The sequence below is a fragment of the Papilio xuthus genome, unplaced genomic scaffold (genome assembly GCF_000836235.2).
Source record: "Papilio xuthus unplaced genomic scaffold, Pxut_1.1 DF828037.1, whole genome shotgun sequence".
NCBI lineage: Eukaryota > Metazoa > Arthropoda > Insecta > Lepidoptera > Papilionidae > Papilio > Papilio xuthus.
Window position 1 is genome coordinate 271,518 of NW_013530612.1, and position 18,626 is coordinate 290,143.

Consider the following 18,626-nt stretch of genomic DNA (forward strand, 5'->3'; position numbering starts at 1 on the left):
CAGTCTGATGAGTATGCGTCCCGGAAGCCTAATTCCCCTGACACCCTTTTTCTTATAAGGAAAGGATGGGAAGTGGAAGTGGACTTTCCGGATGAGGGGTATTTGATAGTTTCTTACGGTGAAGGAAAACATCGTGATGCTACACATATCTGTGAAAGTCAAAGATATGCGTGAAGTCCTGCATTGGACCAGCATTCACTATCACATAGTCTCACTTAGGGTTCCGAGACCCTCAGTGGGGACGTATAGTGATGATGATGATGAACATTACCTCAGGGTCAACGAATAGGTCGCTGCCAGCGCAGGGTTGTCTGAAGGAGCCTTGTGTCACTCCATCCACAGTATTGTTGACGCGCAGCGCTCCCGTACGGAGCGTGTAATCCATCATATCTAACTCGTTGAGGAATTTACCTTGGCTATCGAATAGCCTAAAAAAGCAAAGCAAAATTTGACATATTTGAGCCTTCTATAAAAAATCCACAGTCATAGAGTCCATAGTCTTATACTTCAGGGGGCAAAAAGTTACTAAAACATCGCGAGTAAGGGGTCTTACTTAAGTATATTTTGTGTGAATACAACATTTTATTGAATATAAGCTGTCGTCCAGGACTCCGCTCGAGCGGAATAAAAAAAAACAAAATGAGTAGCCTATGTGTTCTTCCTTTATGTTCTATATGTGTGCCAAATTATGTTTCGGAGATACCTTCAAAAAAACATCCAACATACAACACATCTTAATAATATTGTGAATGCAAATGTTTAGATGGATGAATGGATAGATAGATGGATGTTTGTTAGAAGGTATCTCCAGAACGGTTGAACAGATTCCGATGAAATTTGGCATACATGTAGAATATAGTCTGGAAGAACACATATACTACCAATTGTTTTTTAATTCCACGCGGACGGAGTCGCGGGAGACCGCTACTTATAACTAAGTAACTGAACTGAAGGAGGAAATCGTGGTTGCATAATATCAAGGAATGGACGAATCCAGCGTGGAAAATTTATTTCGCTTGGCACAAGATCGGCGAAAGTTTACTGAGCTGATGGCCAACCTCCATTAAATGGAGAGGCACCTTGAGAGAGAGAGAGAATGAGAAGTAATTGATGTTAGTCAGTTTAAATAGACATTCAACTTACTGTAGTCTTCCTTCTTGCATTGTGTGGAACCATCTTGTTGCTATAACATATTCGATGCTGACTCGAGGCTCTAAGGAATCATCATAATCATCCACGTGACCGTATGTATCGAAAATTACTTTATTCTTTAATAATAAATCATAACCTAGAAATAAACAATAACAGTGGTAGAGCCCGCTTTAACATCTTCGCACGAATTGTCCTCGCTCAGTGAAATACCACGACCACACAGAAGACACGCCTCAAGTGCGAAGCAATTCCGCGTGCAGTCTGATGAGTGTGCGTCCCGAAGGCCTAATTTAGTCCTCTTTTCCTTCCCACTCTTTTTCTTATAAGGAAAAGATGGGAAGTGGAAGTGGACTTTCTGTAATGTATGTGGAACTCTTTTAGTAATACTTTTTGAAATCATTAATTACATATTTTGGTGCGATTGTCGCGCTTTCATTACCAAGTCAAGTGTCAGATGTAGTGAGGGGACATAAACGTTGACATTTTAGTAAGGCTAGTGTTGCGTCACACCGGCACATGGGATTTTCTTCATAACAATACATACCTAATACTTCAGGCATCAGCTCATAGTATATTATATGTTGGTAAAACGCCAAATTAATATCGCGAGCTGTTAAAAAGATACGCTCGTCGCCCCAACACGGATTTAACTGAGCTAGGATTCTGGCGATATGATTATGACTTCGAAAGTGCCATAAGCCGACTAATTGGATACCAAGAGGGGCATTCAAGCCAGGATTACCTGGGGAATAAATATTAGGAACACAGATTTTATCAAACGCATGACTTTATCAGAATTGTCATAGCTTTTAATGACGCGAGAGTCGCTGCGCAGAACAGTTTTAACAGTGGTAGAGACCGCTTTAACATCTTCGCATGAATCGGCCCGGCTCGCCCGGTGAAATACCACGACCACATAGAAGACAGGCGTGAAGTGGAAGAAATTCTGCGTTTCGTCTGATGAGTGTGCGTCCCGGAGGCCTATTTTAGTCCTCTTTGTGGACGTGGAAGTGGAAGTGGACTTTCCGGATGAGAGGATGCAAGGGAAGGGAAGATATTTATTTTCTGTGCATCCTCTCCTCCGTCGATTAAAGGTAGGGAACGCATATGCGATTGCGTATCTCTATGGGCAACGGTCACTTCTCTATTTCAGCTATTTCAGGTGGCCGCTCGCTCGTTTACCACCTCATGATATAAGTCAGGTAAAATTACTGTGGATAAGAATGGTCCAGATTAATTATTGACCTTAATACGTTACATACCACCGTTATAGCAATAAGTTTCTTGAGGTAACTCATTAGCTAAGCAAATAGGAGCTCCAGTTGGCGGCCATTCTTTCCCTTTGTCAACTTCGAAGCGTAATAATCCATCAGTTCCGAGTCGTGACTGATTTACTCCAATCGAATTGATACCGTACATATTTGAAATGTCCAAAAGAGGAGGTGATGTGTTGATCTGGAATTAGTTTTGGGTCAGCGATAGTTTCCAACATGCAGCAAACTCGTAAAAACTAAATTGCTTTCTATATAAGGGCCTAGTAATTAATACGTTTTGTTTTTTTTTTTAATACAAGCAGATTGTTTTGTAAATTTATTAATATTTCATACCATTCCAAATAAGCTCTATGCTTGTGCTAGGATATGGTTTACAATGGTCGAATGTCGGGATTCGAACCCACGACCTCATGATCGGAAATCGGAACCTTTAACCATTAGGCTATTGACGGATTGTTGCTGTACTTTACGCCTGGTAAGGGTATATTCATGCTAGGCTCTCTGATTACTATTCCGTAGGGCAATTCCAGTCCTTGTACCTTTTCCCAATACTTATTACTAGAAAACGGTGCTATAAACTCTCGAATATCTCTATTTTGTTATTACCTTACTTCTTTCTAATATTACAAACGCGAATGTTTATATAGATGTTTGTTAAAGGTATCTCCAGAGCGGCTGCATAGATCTCGATGAAATTTGTCATAGTAGGACATAGTCTGGAAGAGCACATATGCCACTAATTATGTATAATACCACACAGACGGAGTTGCGTTGCGGACAGCTAGTTAATAAATTTAAATTATTGTGCTAAAGGCCAAACTGTAAACATAGTTTAATAGTATAGGGTGAAGGAAAACATCGTGATGCTGCACATATCTGAGAAAGTCAAAGATATGTGTGAAGTCTTGCACTGGACCAGCATTCACTATCACGTAGTCTCACTTAGGGTAGACTCTGAGTCCCTCTGTGGGGATGTATAAGGTTCTCTTGGTAATATAAGTACTCACTCTTTCAGGTGGCAGTGTATTCGGGGCACATCCTAATCTCTGATATGTCAACGCTCTAGTCAAATTAAGACATCGTATCCCACTTTCTCGCAAGTGTACATCATTTGATGGTACGTTAATAGGCATACAAGTAGGGTTTAAACCTTCAGTAAAGCAACAACTAGTTGTCACTAGTATATAGTTGATAGTGTCATGGGCTGATGTGATATCACCTGTCATCATTAGAAGATGATTTGTCACCAGCTGTGTGTAATGTTTATTGTGGACCCTTCCATCAGATAATAATGATACACGAAGTTTTCTAGCATTTGGAAGTGGTAGTCCAGTTATGGAAGTTCTAAGGCCCCCGTTCATCGCGTTGTTGGAAGGTAGTAAACGATGGTAAGGGGTGAAAGTCGCCCCTCTTGTGGGATAGTGTAGGTTGTTGCAAGTACCATCTACACGTCGAGGCTCGTAGGGTGAACATTCTGGTACATCTATGGTACACCATCTGGAAAATAATTGATAATTGTGGAACTTTATGGTTTAAATTGATTCGACTGTGTAAATGTACGTTAGCAAACTTTTTTATGTTGAAATACGCCAACTTCTGGTCAAAATATCATCAAAAACCATGAAATCTTTTGCATCCCTTTGACATAAATATATCTTATTTATTATAAATGCGTATGTTTAGATGGATGTTTGTTTGTAGTTATCTCCGGAACTGCTCAACTGATTTTGATGGCATTTGTCATAGATGTAGAACATAGTCTGCAAGAACACATAAGCTACCGCGCGGATGGAGTCTCGGGCAACAGCTATATTTTTATTATTATTAAAATTGAATAGAATAAAAGTATTTTTTTATATCATAAGGTGGCAAACGAGCGAGCGGTCACCTGAAATCGATGAAATAGCGAAGTGACCGTTGCCCATAGACATACGCAATTGCATATGCGTTGCCTACCTTTAATCGACGGAGGAGAGGATGCACAGAAAGAAAATATTTTCCCTTTCCATGCATCCTCTCATCCGGAAAGTCCACTTTCACTTTCCAATCTTTTCCTTATAAGAAAGAGGAGTATGTTAGGTCTCCGACACGCACACTCATCAGACTGCAGTTGTAATTGCTTCCACTTGAGGCGTGTCTTCTGTGTGGTCGTAGTTCACCGCGCGAGAACAATTCGTGCGAACATGTTAAAGCGGTAGACCACTGTTATATAAAAAATAAATACTTACGGCCTTATTTGATAGAATAAACTTAAGCCATTTAATAAATCTTGTGTAGAATTGCTCATGGGTCGTTGTACACCCACTTCACGACCACTAAAGGTGTCATATATAACTGCAGATGCAAGTGACAATGTCACTAAAAACACTAGAAACGACCACATCACTGATAGATCGAACTAACAACAATATACTGTGCTATTTGTTAAATATTCAGACAAATGCATTAATAGTTAATCGTAATTATTACACGCGTGTAAAGGAAACTACTTTAATTTGAATAAATCTTACTAATATTATAAATGGGAATGTTTGGATGTATGTTCTTTTGTAGATATCTCCGGAACGGCTAAACTAATGGCACTTTGGCATAGATGTAGAAAGATTATTTTTAATTCCGCACAGACGGAGTCGCGGGCGACAGCTAGTTATACTAATATTATTAAAAGGTAGAATTTAATAGTAGAAATAGAAAAAAAACACTATAAAACTTTTTGCAAGTCGAATCTGCAAAATATATCCAACTAACTGTCGCCCGCGACTCCGTCCGCGTGGTTATATTATATAATTAAACTTAATTAGTGTAGCCTATGTGTTCTTTCGGACTATGTTCTATACGTATGCCAAGTTTAATCGAGATCCGTTCAGCCGTTCTAGAGATATCTTCAAACACCCATCCATCCGTCCACATCACATCTATCTAAACACTCGTATTTACATATTTAAAAAAATAAATAAATAGTATCTTATGTCCGCCTCCCGGCTCTAAGCTACCTCCTCACCAATTTTCAGGCATATCTGTAAAGCTGTTCTCGAGTTAATAGTGTAACTAACACCACTTTCTTTTATATATATAGATTTAGGGTTCAATTAGAAGCTGGGTTCCGCAGATTATAAAAACTTCGTGAGTTATGTGCCCTACGCGGCGCTTAAGGGATCCGGTCACCGGTGACTTGAGTGGCGTTTAACATGTCAAGGATATAGTAATAAAAAACCGTTATGTTTTTATGTCAAGGTTTAATTTGGAACAGCAATTTGAAGTTACATTAATGATGGAATAATGTATTTAATATTAGGATTTTTTACAGCAATCAAATTAATTATAGATAATGAAATAAATGGTTTTATGTATTAAGGGAACGTACACATAATACGTGACACGTTTAGGAGGGGGGGAGTCATTAAAATACTACGGTCAGTCACAGGAGTGGGGGGAGTCAGATTTTAGTCACGTAGTCGTTACTTGTTATTTTTCATAATACATAATTCACTAGTAATTTAAGTATGCATACAGTCTTATGCTATAAAGAAGAGTATGAGACAAATTATTTCTCTTTCAATTTTTATCTGTTAAATGATTAAAAATCATAATTATGAATTATTACATAAAAACTAAAGGGGGGTCTTAGCATGTAGTGCGAGTGGTCACTGAGGGGAGGGAGAGGTCGAAAAAACTACAAAAATAGGTCATAAACTATGTTTAAAACTAATATTATAAACTAGCAGTCGCCCGCGACTCCGTCCGTATGGATATACAAAAAAACTTAATTAGTGTATCCTATGTGTTCTTTCAGACTATGTTCTATGCGTATGCCAAATTTAATCGAGATCCGTTCAGCTGTTCTAGAGATATCTTCAAACATCCATCCATCCACATCACATCCATCTAAACATTCGCATTTATATTAGTAAGTTAAATAAAAAGCAGCTCGTTAAGGCATAACCTCCTGGCTCTAAGCTACCTCCTCACCAATTTTCAGTCATATCGGTAAAGCCGTTCTTGAGTTATAAATAGTGTAACTAACACGACATTCTTTTATATGTAGATGCGAATGTTTAGATGGATGTTTGTAAGAAGATATCTCCAGAACAGCTGAACGGATCTAGATGTAATTTGTCATACATATAGAACATAGTCTGGAAAAACACATAGACTACTAATTAAGTTTTTTTTTAATTATTTGCGGACGGTATCGCGAACGACAGCTGTTTGGTCTACATTTTTAATTATTTATTTTTGTAACTTTTCTAATTCTATTACATTTCCTTTACGTTTAAATAACTCTTCAATTTCTTGTAATGTTTTATCTTTTGTCTCAGGTAAATATTTAACTAACAATATAAAGCAAAAACCTGACGATATACCATAAAAAAGGAAAGCTCCATCTAGACCCATTAATTTAAAAATAACGGGCGCTATTTTTAACGTTGTCGATAATAACATATAAAACAATAAAGCGGTTAAAATAACTCCTAAAGATTTAAATCTGGAAGGTAAAATCTCACCATGAATAGACGTACTAAGTATCATCGGACCACAACTAATTGAAATGGAAAAAGAACTTAATAATAAAATTGATAAAACTTTATTCTCTTGTATATAATAATTTTTACATAAAAATAAATATAAAGATGTAACTAATAAAAAGAAAATTCCAATAGCCGAAGACCATAAATATAAAATACGTCTTTTTAATATTTTAGATAAAAAACACCCTGTATACATACCTAATATAGTTATTCCATCTAATATTAACATTCCTGTATACGCGGTTGTTTCACTGTTTGTTATTTTTTTTATAATATCCAAAGCGTAAATACTAAAAATAAATTTCCCAGAACAATGATATTGTATCATAAGTAGAAATGATATTAAAATAGGTTTATAAAACTCCACCATTTTAATTGTATTAAAATTTAATTTACATTTAACATTATGTCTTTCGTAAACAATTAAATTATCGATTTCTTTTAACACATTATTACTGGTCCCGTTTAACCAAATGTATGATTTCTTAAATTCATCAAATCGCCCTTTATTTACCAACCAATATGGTGATTCAGGCCAAAAGAATGATGTGAACGCGAAACAAGTTAACAACAAACCAAAAATAGGTATGTACCTCCAATTTAAAAATGTACCGATAGCATTCGCTGCCCAGACACCGGACACGACGGACGTCGATTTCACCGCTAAGAATACACCGCGATATTTAGGATTAATATATTCGGTAACTATTAATATATTATTACTAAAACATGCAGCGTAACCAAAACCAATGGTAATATGACTGATTAATATTTGTATAGGAGTTTTACTGAAATAGAATATTAATAAAGATATCAATAAATCTATATTACCAATGATAAATATTACCTTACGACCGTAATATTTTGTGAGAAATGTTATTATAAATAAACAGGGTATTGCAGAAAATCCTGATGCTGAACCTGTAAAGAAAAACAATTAACTAAATATACACTGTACTAACTGTTGCCCACGACTCCGTCCGCGTGGTATTATTATAAAACTTAATAAGCTCATATGTTCTTCCACACTATGTTCTACATCTGTGCCAAATTTCATCAAAATCTGTTAAGCCGTTGCGGAGATATCTTCAAACAAACATCCATCTAAACATTCGCATTTATAATATTAGTATGATACGTCTCCACTTAGGGTCCCTAAGCCTATCCTAAGTGAGAGTATGTGATAGTGAATGCTGGTCCAGTGCAACACTTCACACATTTGACTTTTTCAGATATGTGCAGCATCACGATGTTTTCCTTCACCGTAACAACATACGATAGATGTACATATATAAAACACATTGATATATGGCGGGAATCGAACCCAGGACTTGATAACAGGTCTCAGCTTAACCTCTGAGTCACAGACGCTTTTTAATTACTATTACAATGAACCATAAGACTTCAGAGACATGTACAGTCAGGGCAATTTGCGGTGTCCCACTTATAATCTGACAAATATCATTCCATCTACAAAATTATTAGGGAGCATCGTTTTGTGCAGAGCGTTGGTGGCTCAGGAGTCAAGCACTTGACTTTCAATCGGCAGGTTCTGGGTTCGAATCCCGCCATGTACCATTGTGTTTTTACATATGTACATTTATCCGACGTTCTTACGGTGAAGGAAAACATCTTGATGCTGCACATATCTGAGAAATACAAAGATATGTGTGAAGTCAACCCGCACTTGGTCAGCGTGGTTGACTATGGCCTAGTTAACCACGCTGACCAGGCTCCGAACCTCTCGGTGGGGACATATAGTGAGCTGATGATGATAGTTTTGAGCAAACTACAGCATAATAATAAAAAATCAATTAATCTTTTTAATATAACTTACATAACCATGAGGCCATTTCATCGCTGACTACAGTATTGTTAGATTCACGTCTGAGCTGGGGAATATAAACAGTGGGGGCTCCAAGATTCAAACCTAAGACGAAAAAGAATGCCCACGCACCGCTGCATACGAAAAGCTGGAAGACAAAAAAAAGAAATCAACTGAGTTATTAATATATCTTTTTTTTATATTATAATGTAACAAACGAACGAGCGGCCACCTGAAATCGCTGATATAGCGAAGTGACTGTTGCCCATAGACATACGCAATTGAATATGCGTTGCCTAACTTTAATCCACGGAGGAGAGGATGCACAGAAAGAAAATATATTCCCTTTCCATGCATCCTCTCATCTGGAAAGTCCACTTCCACTTCCCATCATTTCCTTATAAGAAAAAAGGTGGGAAGGGAAAGTGGACTAAATTAGGCCTCAGGGACGCACACTCATCAGACTGTAGTTGGAATTACTTCGCACTTGACGTGTCTTCTGTGTGCTCGTGGTATTTCACTGAGCGAGGACAATTCGTGCGAACATGTTAAAGCGGGCTCTACCACTGTTAAATTCTATTAATCAACCGAGTTATTAATTAATTAACAGACACGATCGTAGCAAATCTCTCTTACTTATGCAATAAGGTTTTCGATCTCTATTTGGTTATTTCTTGGAAATGACATCGCTTCGTTCCGATTTAAACGCCTCAGTTAATGTTACGTGACAGTTAATTCATTATTATAAACTAGTTGACACCTGTGTCGCCGTCTGCGTAAATTTAAAAATAATTAGTAGCCTATGTGTTGTTCCAGACTATGTTCTACATCTATGACAAATTTCAATCGGATCCATTGAGTCGTTCTAGAGATATCTTCTAACAAACATCTAAACATTCGCAATTACAATATTACTAGTAGTCGCCCGCGACTCCGTCCGCGTGGATAAAAAATCTTAATTATTGTAGCCTATGTGTTCTTTCAGACTATGTTCTATACGTATGCCAAATTTAATCGACATCCGTTCAGCTGTTCTAGAGATATCTTCAAACACCCATCCATCCACATCACATCCATCTAAACATTCGCATTTTAAATATTAGTAAGTTAGATAAAAACCAGCTCTACAAGGCATAAATTCGAAAATGAATAAATAGTATCCTATGTCCGTCTCCATGCTCTAAGCTACCTCCTCAACAATTTTCAGGCATATCGGTAAAGACGTTCTTGAGTTATAAATAGTGTAACTAACACGAATTTCTTTATATATATAAGATAAAGATATACCTGTTTAAAGAAATATTTCCAATGAATATCATCTTTGCACTTAATTTCTGAATATTTGTTAGTTTCCATTCCGTTAATATAAAGTTAAATGTTTCAGAATTACGTTGTTTCGTATGAAATTATAAATATTTTATTTATGTATCCCATGAAAAAGTGTTATTTTAGGGATCCGTAAAAACATTAAAAAAAACCATTTAATGCCATTTATGTTACCAAGGGAACAATCTTTACTAATCTTTACTAGTATACTTACTAATATAAATGCGAAAGTAATTCTGTCTGTACATCTGTTCCTCAATGAAATTTCGTTCACAGATTGTCTAGCTAATAGCTGTCGTCCACGACTTCATCCGCGCTTTTAAAAAAACTTAATAAATATTCTATAGTATAAGCGCCAATAGCCTAATGGTTAAAGGTACGGATTTCTGATCATTTGGTTGTTTTTTTTGCCTACCTTTAATCGACGGAAGAGAGGATGTACAGAAAGAAAATATTTTCCCTTTCCATGCATCCTCTCATCCGGAAAGTCTACTTCCACTTCCCATCCTTTCCTTAACTGATATATAAACACGGCTAAACACTCATGTATATACGTCCGGTGGCGGCACCGACTAGTTTCGAACCCATCGGGGGCCCTTCATCAGGATGAGTGGTACTGGTATTATTTCGCGGACGCGGCCCGCCGCCACCGGACGGATATACGTGAGTGTTTAGCCGTGTTTATATATCAGTTTAGTATAATGTCTCACGAAAGTTTGAATAATTTAACATCCTTTCCTTATAAGAGAAAGGGTGGGAAGGGAAAGAGGACTAAATAAGGCCTCCGTGACGCAATGTGAGTTCGAATCTCGCCATTTGACTATTATAAAACAGTCATGAACAGTAATAAAAGTTATACGTTTGTTAACATTGAATACACTCTGAAACTACTTAATCGATTTGGTAAATTTATTTCACAGTTGGGAAGCTATACTATCCCCGGACGACATAGACTATATAAAAAGAATAAAAAAAAATTAGCGAGTAGTCTATGTGTTCTTCCAGACTATGTTCTACATCTATGATAAATTTCATCGAGATCCATTGAGCCGTTCTCGAGATACATTCAAACAAACATCCATCTAAACATTCGCATTTATAATATTAGTAAGATTTTCAACAGCTTAAAACTTTAAAAATATATACGGAACTCATTATACAGAACGGATTAATTTAACTCACACTTTAAGCACACAGATGTAATTAAAATATTAAAACTAATTCTGTTTTTATTTTATCAAGGTTGTTTTTTTTGTTTTAATTAATAAGAGGAAGCGATTTAAAGTTTTTTTTTCTATTAAATACTACTTAAACTTAATTAGTGTAACCTATGTGTTCTTTCAGACTATGTTCTATACGTATGCCAAATTTAATCGAGATCCGTTCAGCTGTTCTAGAGATATATTCAAACACACATCCATCCATCCACATCACATCCATCTAAACATTCGCATTTATAATATTAGTAAGTTAAATAAAAACAAGCTATTCAAGGCATCAGCTCGAAAAAAATGAGCTTGCTAATATAATAAATGCGAATGTTTAGATGGGTGTATTGTGGATGGATGGATGGGTGTTTGAAGATATCTCTAGAACGACAGTACGGATTTCGATTAAATTTGGCATACGTATAGAACATAGTCTGAAAGAACACATAGGTTACACTAATTAAGTTCTTTTATCCACGCGGACGGAGTCGCGGGCGACTAATAGTATTAATTAAATTAATACGCTACTCCTATGATATTCTTTATAGTGTAACTAGGTAGAAATAGAAACGTAACTAGGCCTTAGTTAAGACATTTCAGATATAAAATGATGTCAGTCAGGGTAGATTAGTGTAACTCGCACTTCGGTTGACATGGACTCCGAACTTTCTTTGGAAGGTGACATTATTTTTTTACTTTTAATTCGTGTTTGAGAATGATTTTTATTTCTTATTAGCTATCGCCCGCGACTCCGTCCGCGTGGATATATAAATAAACTTAATTAGTGTAGCCCACCCATCCATCCACATCACACCCATCTAAACATTCGCATTTATAATATTAGTAAGTAAATTCGAAAAAAAATGAATGAATAGTATCCTATGTCCGTCTCCTGGCTCTAAGCTACCTCCTCACCAATTTTCAGTCATATCGGTAAAGCCGTTCTTGAGTTATAAATAGTGAAACTAACACGACTTTCTTTTATATATATAGAAGTTGTTGACTCTTCCTCCGTCGACTAAGGGAAGGCATCTGCAATTGCAGATGTCTACGGTCGCGGTCAATTTTGTATTTCGACAATTTCAGGAGACCGCTTGTTCGCTTACCGCATCTATATATATAAAAGAAAGTCTTGTTAGTCACACTATTTATAACTCAAGAACGGCTTTACCGATATGCCTGAAAATTGTTGAGGAGGTAGCTTAGAGCCAGGAGACGGACATAGGATACTATTTATTCGAATTTATGCCTTGAAGAGAGAGTTTTTTAACTTATTTATATATTATTTTTTTTATATATCCACGCGGAGGTAGTCGCGGGCGACAGCTAGTTACGATATAAAGAAAATGGAATCCATACCAAAATCAACTTCAACGGTGCGGTGCTTAATAAGTCTATGTGTTGTTCCAGATTGTTCTACTATGTCGTTTCATCGATATCCATGCAGATGTTCTGGAGATACCTTCTAATATCCATCTGGATATTCACATTTATATGCATGTTACTTTCTTTTATACTTGTACCACAAAAAATTTTATGACATCAATAAAATTTTTACAATCGACTGACGCAATTGCACATATCGTGTGTGAGCTATGTTGACATTGTTATGCAAAAAAATTGCCTTTTCGTACACAAAGCGACGTAATCCTTAAAACTAATATTGTACCGGGCATTTTCTCGAGTCTCACATATATGTCCCCTTAGAAAAATATTTTGTTTATATGTTGTAACTTAACATTTACAGTTTTCGTAATTTTTCCTTTATCTGTGCTTTACGATGTTGCTTCGTACCAAATTTCAAGATTCTAAGTGCACGGGAAGTACCCTGTAGGTTTTGATTCAATTGCGAATGTCGAAAATTTGCGTAAATTTGCGACATAAACGGTTGTATCTTTTTATTGGGTTGGTTAAGAAGTTTTATTTTTTCACAGCACCTAGCGACCGCAGACTTGAACATTTGATATAAATTCCAGCTTCCACCTTCACACGTTTTTGAAAAAGGGTCTTGACAGACGGACGGATGGACAACAAAGTGATCCTATAAGGTTCCGTTTTTTTCCTATGAGGTACGGAACCCTAAAAATACTTGATAATCCACAAAAATACGCTACAATAGAAAAAAAATAAGTATCCCCTTTTGGGTTTTCTGATAGTTTTAGATGCGGAGCAAATCATAGGCGCACGAGCGAAAAATATGTCATTTTTTACTATTCGAAAAAAGATATGTAGGGGTTTGTAATACCGGACGAGAGCGAAAGCGTACCCGTGGCCCCGTCCCGATGCGTTGGAGGAACAGAGAGGTTTAGTGGGTATGCCTCCGTTATGGAGGAGAATCCCACATAACTACCACGTCCCCCCGGGGCGCGGAGTATGCATAAAGCATTCCTCTCTGGAAAAAAGGGGTTTGTAATTGATAATGATAAAATCTACAATTTTGTCTCAGGTAACTTTTTAGACAAAACTTACCATTTTGCTGAAATACGCGAAAATCTCATTTTTGACCTTTGACCTTAAAAAAACCTAAACATCGCAGCAGTGGCCATGGTATGCAGTATGTCAAAAATTTCCAACTACATCGTAGAAACATCTATAAGGAAATAAGGGGCAATTCTGCGATAGCTGAGGCATAGACGATATTAATATCATCATCATCATCATCAGCTCACTATACGTCCCCACCGAGGGGCTCGGAGCCTACCCTAAGTTAAGGATGATAAGGCCATAGTCAACCACGCTGACCAAGTGCGGGTTGACTTCACACATATCTTTGACATTCTCAGATATGTGCAGGTTGCATCAGCGGACTAATGTACATATGTAAATCAGAGATCGAAAAACACATTGGTAGATGGCGGGATTCGAACCCAGGACTTGCAGATTGCAAGTCAAGTGCTTGAGCCACAGACGCTCTATTTTTTTAATATCGTCTCCATACAAATATTTCTAACTCTCCGACAACCTTGACAAACAGGTATCGAGTGCCTTTGGCGTAAACAAGATTCTAGACCAGTCTTTCCCAAAGTGAGCGATAACGCCCCCTTGTGTGCGCTGCAGGTCTCAAGTTGCGGGTTATAGTAAAAGTTTCCTTTACAATTCTCCGTTAATATACATATATAGGTCACAATAATTAATTAATTTAATTTGAAGTTATAGTGGTTTTTAAATATGTGAAAATATGGCAGCGCTAAAAAAATTTTTATTCTCAAACGCAGTAGACAAAATAAGTTTGGGAACCATTGATCTAGAAATAATAATCTTGTAAAATGATAAAAACTTCATGAATAGGGCGTGTACTTACAGCAAATGCTTTTAATTTTTTTATCGGTTACGCATGATCGTTTTCCAACTTATTTGTAAACTAGTAATTTGAGTGTCATTTAAAGTTATTTTTCACTGAACCGTTAGCTGCAAGACGCCGCCAGCGTAACTTTAAGGTACGTGTCCATTGGCCCGTGCCTGTTTTCCTATGTCTTTTGAATCAGGCGGCGCGGATGCAGCGCTATGATTCAAAGCAAACTAAAATCCGTTGGGGTCCCTGCGTTCAGCACGAGGCAATAGACCCGTATATTTAGTGAAAGACACTGACCTCTGTAACATTGGACAGGCTATACTCGTGTTATTTTATGCTTTTTTGATTTTCGACATTTTGATGCTGACGGATTCATGATGGACCATGTCGCATGCGACTCAGTCCGCACAAAATCTTATATATAAAACTAGCGGACCCGACAGACGTTGTCCTGTCTGCACGTCTTTAATTTAAAAATTTGACACTGCGATGGTAGCGCCGTCTGTCGGATCCATTGTAAAACATTCCAAAATCAACAACTACTAATAAATTAAAAATTAATTAAAAAAACATTGTTCAGCGGACAAAATTGTGAATCTAAACCATTCCCAGATCCCCTTGAACACACACAAAAAATTTCACCAAAATCGGTCCAGTCGTTTGAGAGAAATTAAATGACATACACACTCACAAGAATTATATATATAAAGATTATCGTGTCACAATTTACTCCTCCGAAAAGGCTTGACCGATTCTCATGAAATTTTGTGAGCATATTGAGTAGGTCTGGGAATCAGCCAACATCTATAATATTTTTAATCCCGCGCGGACGGAATCGCGGGCGACAGCTGTATAAATAAAATTAGTAGTAGTCCTACGTGTTCTTTTTTTATAACAGAAAGGGGCAAACGAGCAGCGGGAACACCGAGGTGTTCAACGACGCCCATGGACATCAGCAATACCAGAGGAACCGCAGATGCGTTGCCGGCCTTTGAGATGGTGATACGCTCGCTTCCAGACTATCTTCTACATCATTGCCAAATTTCAGCGAGATCCGTTCAACCGTTCTGAACTACCTTCAAACAAACATCTAAACATTCGCATTTATAACATTAGTACGAAGTACGATAGATTATTATGTACTTAGTTTTATTTTAATAAATTACTTTTAGAAATAGTTAAGCGCGACTACAATGGCGCGACAGTCGCGCTAGTGGAAAAAGTGTTTAAGCTTGCTAATATTCCTGCGTTATAAATTTTGTCTGTTATTCCTCAATTACTTTTTGATAAAGACATTTTGTATGAATAAAAATTACGTCCATTGATAACAATGTTGTTTCTAGTACGAATTACTTATTATTTTATATCAGTATTACTATTTAGGTGTTCCCGCAAATTTTTTAGTATGGAATTTAAAAAAAAGTAGCCTATGTTACTCCTGCTTACATTAGCTACCTTCCAGTCAAAGTCCCGATAATATCCGTTCAGCAGTTTCGGAGATTACCTGGAACAAACACGGTCTTCAGATAACTTACAGACAAAAATGTTACAACTAACGCACCATCAAATATACTTTTGTAAAGAGGATTAAAACTACGCGCACACTTATTACATGAAACGTGGAATGGCATCCATCATCATCATCAGTTCACTATAAGTCCCCACCGAGCTCGGAGACTACCATAAGTTAGTTATTATGCCATAGTCAACCACGCTGGCCAAATGCGCTTTGACTTCACACATATCTTTGAATTTCTCCTCAGATATGTGCAGTATCACGATGCTTTCTTTCACCGTAAGAACGTCGAATGTACATATGCAAATCGGAAATCGAAAAACACATTGGTACATGGCGGCATTCGAACACAGGGCCTGGATATTGCCTGGTAAGTCAAGTACTTGACTCCTGTGCCAGCGACGCTCTTACGGAATGGCAGGCGCCCGTAATAAAACAAAATTAAAAAACATAGACTATGTAACCTAGGGATGTGTAGTATAGTGTAGTTTCCCAATCGGTTAAGTAGTTTAGCCTTATAAATGCAATTATTAGTATGGATAAAAATATAATATATGCGAAGTTATCACCATCTCAAAGGCCGGCAACGCATCTGCGGTTCCTCTGGTATTGCTAATGTCCATGGGCGTTGTTGAACACCTCGGTGTTCCCGCTGCTCGTTTGCCCCTTTCTGTTATAAAAAAAAAACATTATCCTGAGGTGGTGAGACTCCAATTAATTTTAATAGCTCACTAGCGTCCCTAATCAATGTCAAATGTCCTTCTCGTATTGTAGGTGTCATGTTTTTGTGCCATTTCTTATGCCCAAGGAGAATTTACGTATTTTGTGTGCAAACAAAACATCGCATCTCTTATCTGTTCAGTTAGGGTTGTCAATCGCCACACCTAATAGCCGGACTGATTAGTTTAGCCGGACATTTGAGTAGAAAGACCGGACACGACTGCGATGTGCCGATCACCCTGATTCGCAGTCGAATGTCGTCCGTCGAACGTACATTGCGCACCCATATTGAAAATCAGTTTAATTTTGTTGCATCGCCGCCATCCTTTACAGTCGTATTTACTGCATTTTTAGGTTAAAATTAAGTAACAATATAACTGAGATTTAACAATGTTCACTGCTCTAGATTTTCTATATACTTGTTCAAATAAACAACTCTATATTTTATTCTAGTTTATCAGTTTGTAAATAATACTATTCTGAATGTTTATAGGTTTATTAAGTTACTTATTTCTAGCCGCGACTCCATCTGCGCGGATTAAGAAAACAACTTAATTAGTAATCTATTCTTTCAGATTTCTATGCCAAGTGGAATACTTGGGCCATGTAATACAGTACGACAGGTATAAATTTCTTCAGCTGATAATGATGGGCAAGATTGAAGACAAGAGACGCGCTGGACATAGGAAAAATTGTGGCTACGTAATATTGTGTATAATCAATAGTGGTAGAGCCAGCTTTAACATCTTCGCACGAACTGTCCCGTCTCACTCAGTGTAATACCACGACCACACAGAAGACAGGCGTGAAGTGGAAGCAATTCCAAGTACAGTCTGATGATTGTGCGTCCCGGAGGTCTGATTTAGTCCTCATTCCCTTCCCACTTTTTCTTATAAGGAAAGGATGGAAAGTGGAAGTGGACTTTCCGGAGAGAGAGGATGCATGGAAAGGGAAAATATTTTCTTTCTGTGCATCCTTTCCTCCGTCGATTAGATGTAGGCAACGCATATGCAATTGCGTATGTCTATGCGCAACGGTCACTACGCTATTTCAGCGATTTCAGGTGGCCGCTCGCTCGTTTGTCACTTTATGATATAAAAAAATATATTAGGGAGTGAACGGGGATTAGGTCGGCGGAGGAACTGTTTCGCCTTGCACTTGACAGAACCAAATATTCAAAGCAGCCAAGCTTCAACACTGAAGAGGCACTATAAGAAGAATCTATGCCAAATTTCACCAAGATCCGTGGAGACGTTCTAGAAATACTTTCTAACAAAAACCAACCCATAAACCTTCACATAGACTACTTTTTAAGTTGTTTTTAATTCGGCGAGGACAGAGTCGCGGGCGACAGCTATTTTGTGAATTCATTTATTTGCAAGTTTACTCTTTGTTTAGGTATTACTCGCTTAATATTGATTTCTCGAGACTAATATTTTTGTACTAAAAATATTGCTTTCTCTGTTTAAAAAGTCATAGAGCACATAAGCTAATTACTATTTAATGCCGCGTAAAGTCACAGGACAAAGCAATAATTTATTAAAACACTTTTCATGATGCAAATAAATTATTCGAAAACGTTTCCAATTAAAATAAAATCATTTGATTTAAATAAAAATTAATTAATTAACAAACGTCGAAGTTTAATGATTAAGCCTTTATACATTGCTATTCAAACTTTATGAAGGCTCGGTAACCTTTTGTTGTGTTCATACCATGATCCCTTTTTTCCGTTCGTTTTTTTTATATCATAAGGTGGCAAACGAGCGAGCGGTCACCTGAAA

The 18,626-nt window shown here is 37.2% G+C and overlaps 3 protein-coding genes across 3 annotated transcripts; all 3 read right to left on the reverse strand.

Annotated features, from left to right (window-relative positions):
* Positions 1-232: 232 nt before the first annotated feature.
* Positions 233-4,822, reverse strand: LOC106114559 (peroxidase-like). Its single transcript, XM_013307821.1, has 6 exons — positions 4,655-4,822; positions 3,434-3,923; positions 2,415-2,607; positions 1,697-1,894; positions 1,144-1,288; positions 233-428 (listed from the first exon to the last, which is right to left on the reverse strand). Exons 1-6 carry the CDS (start codon positions 4,807-4,809, stop codon positions 233-235), a joined length of 1,377 nt encoding a protein of 458 aa, XP_013163275.1. The 5' UTR covers positions 4,810-4,822.
* Positions 4,823-6,570: 1,748 nt separating this feature from the next.
* LOC106114669 (sugar transporter ERD6-like 4) lies at positions 6,571-7,015 on the reverse strand. The gene has a single exon (XM_013307955.1). It carries the CDS (start codon positions 6,954-6,956, stop codon positions 6,657-6,659), a length of 300 nt encoding a protein of 99 aa, XP_013163409.1. The 5' UTR covers positions 6,957-7,015; the 3' UTR covers positions 6,571-6,656.
* LOC106114560 (facilitated trehalose transporter Tret1-like) lies at positions 6,967-16,713 on the reverse strand. Its single transcript, XM_013307822.1, has 4 exons — positions 16,692-16,713; positions 8,793-8,928; positions 7,089-7,876; positions 6,967-6,987 (listed from the first exon to the last, which is right to left on the reverse strand). Exons 1-4 carry the CDS (start codon positions 16,692-16,694, stop codon positions 6,967-6,969), a joined length of 948 nt encoding a protein of 315 aa, XP_013163276.1. The 5' UTR covers positions 16,695-16,713.
* Between the last annotated feature and the right edge of the window lie 1,913 nt (positions 16,714-18,626).